The sequence below is a fragment of the Salvia hispanica genome, chromosome 2, assembly GCF_023119035.1.
Source record: "Salvia hispanica cultivar TCC Black 2014 chromosome 2, UniMelb_Shisp_WGS_1.0, whole genome shotgun sequence".
Taxonomy (NCBI): domain Eukaryota; kingdom Viridiplantae; phylum Streptophyta; class Magnoliopsida; order Lamiales; family Lamiaceae; genus Salvia; species Salvia hispanica.
Window position 1 is genome coordinate 3,766,061 of NC_062966.1, and position 6,508 is coordinate 3,772,568.

Sequence of the window (6,508 nt, forward strand, 5' to 3'; positions counted from 1 at the left end):
TCTATCTCTCCACATTCTTAATAATTAACAAAATAAATTGTAATCCTAGATAGCTTCTATCTCTCCTCCAAAAGAGGCCACATGGTTTGCGTCTCCCCTCTACTTATTGTCCAATTAGATTGTATCAATTGTCACAGTTTCATTTGTATTATTAGGGCGGGGGAAAAATACCGAAAAAATGATATATCGCTCGTATCGTATTGAAAAATATCGAAAAATTATCGAATTTTCGATATATCGTATTTTTCGATACGATACGATATCGTATCGTAAGTTTTCGATACGATAACGATATGAATTTCCTTATATCGCGATATATCGTTTTATATCGAAAATACGATATATATCGAAAATTTTCGATATATCGATATTTTCGATATATATCGATATTTTATTTTCGATATATATCGATATATATCAAAATTTTCGATATATATCGATATTTAACGATATATCGAATTTCGGTACGATATATCGAAATATCGATACGATAACGATATGAAATTTTTTTATATCGAAAGTTCGATATATCGAAACTTTCGATCCGATAACGATATGAAATTCTTTCATATCGATATTTTCGATACGATACACGATACAACGTTTTCGATACGATATATCGTATCGACCCACCCACTATTATATTATAATTTGTTGGAGAATGGCGATGGCAAAACAAGCAAGTGAAACCGGAACAAGAATGTAAATTATACAAGCAAAACAAGCAAGTGAAACCAAAACAAGAATGTGAAACCATTCATAAAATATCATGAAATAAAAAATATAATATAGTAGTAGTAAAAAATAGTAATCGATGCTCCAATAAAACCTCAACCACGCCATAACTATGCAACATCATTATTCCTCTCAAATTATGTGGCAGATACAGTAAATCAAAACCAATCATATATACCACAACTTAATTTAAATAAATAACTCAAAAATATGAAATATCTTTATTATATAATTACTAAATTAAAAATCCTAAGCATCTAAATTCAATAGAGTTTTCTCCAAATTTAGCCACAATTATTATTTGAAACTGCAACTTTAAAATATACAGTATTTCTTGTTTTTATTCTAGTATGGAATATGGAATATGTGTTTGTATTACTGGTGCTTCCTATTCAATGTTATTTCACATTTCATGTCACACTTTTTGAATATAAAAGATAAATTTTCATCCTAACGAAGAATTGAAAGAAAAAAAATGATATTATGTCTTTATAAAAGGAACCACCAGGTCATTTTCTAAAAATACACTATTTTACCATTTTCACGAGCCTAACTCTGTGGGATACTACTACTATGAAATTTTAATAATATTGCTTATAATTTTTTTTAAAAAAACTAACACTGGTATTAATTTTCATAATGCTGTTCAGCCTCATTTTTCCTCCGTTACGAAGGCCCCAATCAAAGAAATTAAAGAGTACTCCCCCCTATAATGAAACACGTAACATTCACTCATGTCCATTTATATCTTAATTCAATATGTAAGATAATTAGTAATATTGAATTAGAAGTATAACTATAAATATAATCATATAAGACCATAAAAATGAACAAATATAATTTCTAAATTCGTTGGTTTAAACTAACACCATTTTAACATAAGGTTATTTCTTGATTTTTTTTAACATTGATACCACTTATGGAAATCATTCTCTTTCCCTTAAAATAACTCAAAAGAATTTAATTTCACATAACTTCATTGATTTAAGTTATTTTTTCACAAAAAAATACTATATATCAAACTATATATAATTTTATGTAATTCAAATGAAATCTTAATTATTACTATATGAAAATTAAAAAAATGATTTTTTGTTAGAGTTATGATGAGTACTTTTTTATTGTTAGAATGACATTGTACAGAGTCATATGATATTGTACGACTTATATGATGACATTGTACCAACTGGTATGAAAATGTAACTAGTGTGATGACATTGTATAATTGATGTAATGATATTTTATTACTGGTGTGATGATATTGTGTGTAATGTGTATAACTGAGTTGGCGTCATTCTGATTGGTATACAGGTTGAGTCGATGTAGAACTAAAATTTTTCATCCATAAGTGAACTCATGGATTTTGTATTTAAGTAATCTCTTTAATTTATCTTTACTTACTACGTTAAATTATTATGAACTGCATAGATGAATCCTAAGAGCGTTGGCAATGGGAGGGCCGATCTCCGGGAAACTGGCCGAAGAACGGCCCCTCACTCGTCATACCCCGGAGCCGATGCAACGGCCTCATCCCATTCTTTACATTTCCTACACTAAAATCTTATCATCTCTCCTTTTCTCTAGTTTTGCTCTCTCTTTAAGAATATCAATGGCTTCTGTTATCGATTCCGACGACAAAGCAATTAACTGCGTGATACAACGCGTGATAGCAAAGGCGAAACAACGAAGATTTGTGTATTATAGTATTTTTTTTTTGCATTTTAATTTAATTTATTTGATAACATATTAAATACAGAAGTGCAAAAAAATTAAAATAAAATAGTGATAATGTAGAAATGCGATGGGAAGTAGGATAATTCTTTAGTTAGGCCCTTCAATTGCAAGAAGATAGACCCTAGAGATAAAATATTGATGTGGAAATAGGAATAAAGATAGGCTCTTAAAATAGACCCTTCTAGAGCTGCCCAAGGTTTATCGAACCGGCGGTTAAAACCAAAACCGAAACCATAACTGCCGGTTACGGTTCCGAACCGAAACTGCGAGAATATTCCGAACCAAAACCGTGAATTTTAGAACCGTGGTTTCGATTCAGGTTCCAACTTTTTCGAACTGAAACCGCGACCGAACACCCGGTTAACTGGCGGTTTCACGGTTCCAACATGATATATACCTTTGAAAAATCTTGATGAATGGTGTTTGTACATATAGTCCGGATTTAAAAAGCCATCAAAATCTCGTCCATCCAAATTCCACTCATCAAATTCAATAGTCACAAGTTGTCCCATCAAATTCCGATGATCTTTTAATATGAGACTAAGTAACATAGACTTTTTTAATTTTTATCATTCTCGAGAGTAAATGGCTGGCTTTTGATACAATACATATTATAAACCCTATTTAATGATTATTTTTTGTAAACTTGATATACAAAATCCTATTTAATGATTTCTCGAAAGTAAATGGCTGGCTTTTGATATCATATATAATATATATATTATAAACCCTATTTAATGATTATCTAAACGGGATATTTTGATATTTGATTCAATTTGTATTAGAAATTCAAGGAAATCCATTGTTAATGTGATACTCCATAGTAGCACCAATTATCTATACATGACTTAAAATTTGTATGATGACTTGTTCAATTAAACCACAAATCCATTGTTAATGTGATACTCCATAGTAGCACCAATTATCTATACATGACTTAAAATTTGTATGATGACTTGTTCAATTAAACCACACTTTGTTTACAGAAACTTGCGTTGATATTACTTCATCTATCCCATATAATTTGTCACCATTTGATCCGACACAAAATTTAAAAAATATAATAGAAAGTGGGTTGAAAAAGTTAGTGGCACGTGGATCCTACTTTTACATATTTGTTTCATAATAAAATGTGAGTGAGAATGAGTTAGTGAATTGTGGGGTCCACTACAAAAAATAGTAAAAATGAAAGGTGATAAATTTTTAGGGAGCGACGAAAATAGAAATAAGTGACAAATTTTCAAGGACGAAGGGAGTATCATAGTAGTATTATACTCCCTCCGTCCATAAGAATATGCACTTTGGGTTCGGCACGAGTTTTAATGCAAATTGGTAAAGTAAGAAAGAGGTAGAGAGAAAAAAAATAAATAAAATACTGTTAGTGGAAAATGAGTCCCACCTCATTAGAGAGAAAAGAGTTTCAAAACTAGAAAGTGCATATTCTTGTGAGACGGACTAAAAAGGAAAGAGTGCATATTCTTGTGGGACGGATGGGGTATATAACTATTGATGACGTTGCATGGTGTAGTAATGATGGATCATTTACCGTTAATGATGATATATACTTTCTCTGGTTCTGACATAAGTGAGACTTTTTTTTATTAGACTTAAATAATTAAAGAGTTAAGTCGGGAGAGAATTAAGTAGATGAGTAAAGAGAAAATAATGAAAATGAGAAAATAAAGTAAGAGAGGGAAAGATATTATATTTTGTTAAAAAAATTACTAATTTTAGGTGAAATGTCCCAAAAATGAAAGTGACTCGCTTATGATAGAATGGAGAAAATAGCTACAATTATGAATTATCTATATATAAGTAGTTGAAGTTCATTGAATGACTTGTCCATTAAGCCACGTATTGTTTTACGGAAACTTAAGATAATACTCTTGGGCTTTGATTCTACTTTAGGAGTCTCTTTTTACCATTTAGTTAGTCCCACATTATGAGTTTCAGTTAGAATATCTATAAATAGTAATAGGCTCCATATTCCACTAATCACATTCTATTCACATTTTAATATTTAATTATTACATAAAAATCAGATATATATTGCACTATCTTTTTTCACCAATTTTTTTTTTATATTTCTTAAAATCAGCGGATTGTGATGAAGAAGGCATATAATGCCAAGAAAATTGATAATTTCCTGATTCTGATTGGGATAAAGTAACAAGTTGGAGAAAGACAATATAGATTTGATAGGGTTTTGGAAAACATCTCCCAAAACACAGAACAAGATGATACTGCTAGATTTAATCCAAGTTGGATTAATCTCAAAGGATAAGGTTCCCTTCATTCCACCACAGCCAAAACGAATCTGCTTATTATCGTTTCTTTTGCATAGACAGAGACAGCTTGATGCAATGAATTAAGTAAGCTCACGTGGTATTCAATTCGTCACACAAAATAATAGCTAGATGTAATATGGATACGCCACGTTAAACTAATGGTAGGAGTAAAGTGAGACTAGTTAATCACGAGATACAATCTAAACTAATAATTAGCGTCACGTCAAATTAGTCACAGGAGCCCTTAAGTAAAATTAGTTAATCACAGGATACAATCTAAACTAATAATTAGCGTCACGTCAAAGTAGTCACAGGAGCCCTGAAGTAAAATTAGTTAATCAAAGGATACAATCTAATTCTGGCATCATGCCTAAATAAATTGTTACATCATGCTTTTAAGACAAATAAAACCGAAAAGATATAAGATACGTCATGGCAACCGAACCGAACCTCGATATAACATTGTTGATCATGCTAAACAAGATCATTTCTATAAAATTAACAGGTAAATTATTAGTTAAATGAAGGATGATTGGTCACAGTCACCGGAGTGATGAACGGATGCCTCAACAGCTGAGCCGCCGTCCACCGCCTCGCCGGATCCCTCTGCAGGCAGCAAGCGATGAAATCCCTAAACTGGCGGCTGGCGGTGGGCGGCGCCTCCGGCGGCTGAGACAAACAAATGGCGCACATTAGACTCGCCCAATCCCCATGCCTCCCGACGGAGAAGGGGAATTTCCCCAAATAGAATTCGAGAATGCTGACTCCCAGGCTCCAAATATCGCCGGCGTAGCCGTCGTATCTCCCGTGATTGAGATCGGTGTTGATTCGCTCGGGGCTCATGTAGGCGATCGTCCCCACCGACGAATTGCAGTTGTCCATGGTCTGTGCCAGGATTCGCGAGACTCCGAAATCGGCGATTTTCACAATTCCTCGCGAATTGATGAGTAAATTGGATGGTTTGATGTCGCGGTGGACGATTTTGCGGCGGTGGAGGTAGTGCAATCCGCAGAGGATCTGGCGGGAGAGGTCGGAGAGGGGGGATTCGTTGGGGATGTGGCGGCTCTCGAGCGATCCGCGGTCCATGTACTCTAACAGGACTTGGATTTCGCCGTTGTGGTCGATTAGGTTGTGGCAGCGGACGACGTTAGGGTTGTCGACGTCGCGGAGGATCTGGATTTCGCGGCGCATCTGGTTGCGGACGGCGTCCTCGTGGTTGCCGTAGATGACTTTGAGGGCGTAGATTTTGTTGGTGGGGCGGTGGAGGACCTTGTACACCGTGCCGCCGGCGCCGCTGCCGATGCGGCTCACGCGCTCGAGCTCGGAGTGCTGTAATTGGAGAGGGGAAGAGGCGCTCGGCGGGAGAGGGAGGGGGACGGCCAGCGAGGTGTCGCGCTGCGGCATCGGTAGGGTTAGATCGGAGCGCCGCCGTTGCCTCGCCGCGGGCCTCATAAGAAAGCTGAATCCAACTACAGTAGAGAAATTGACAGATTTTGGAATTAATCAGAAGTCATATTTATTTGATTTTGTTGATTAAGTTTCGTAAATGCTCCTATGTACTTACCTAATTAAATACATCGAATCAAATCAAATCTATTAAAAGTGAATGCCTCCAAACCATAATAATTGGATACTAGGCATACAACTACATTTAGGGCTATATTTAGGGGAGTGATCAATTGCTAACTCATTATTTAATTGTTAACTACAACTAATTTAAGGCTATATGATTTTAAAAAATGTGTGGTCTA

The 6,508-nt window shown here is 34.7% G+C and overlaps 1 protein-coding gene across 1 annotated transcript; it reads right to left on the bottom strand.

The window, feature by feature from the left end:
• Window positions 1–5,062: 5,062 nt before the first annotated feature.
• On the bottom strand, window positions 5,063–6,277 carry LOC125204191 (mitogen-activated protein kinase kinase 5-like). Its single transcript, XM_048102763.1, has one exon. It carries the CDS (start codon window positions 6,207–6,209, stop codon window positions 5,271–5,273), a length of 939 nt encoding a protein of 312 aa, XP_047958720.1. The 5' UTR covers window positions 6,210–6,277; the 3' UTR covers window positions 5,063–5,270.
• Window positions 6,278–6,508: the final 231 nt, after the last annotated feature.

Coding starts and splice junctions, on each gene's coding strand:
- LOC125204191 (XM_048102763.1), bottom strand. CDS start 6,209: ATGAGGCCCGCGGCGAGGCAACGGCGGCGCTCCGATCTAACCCTACCG.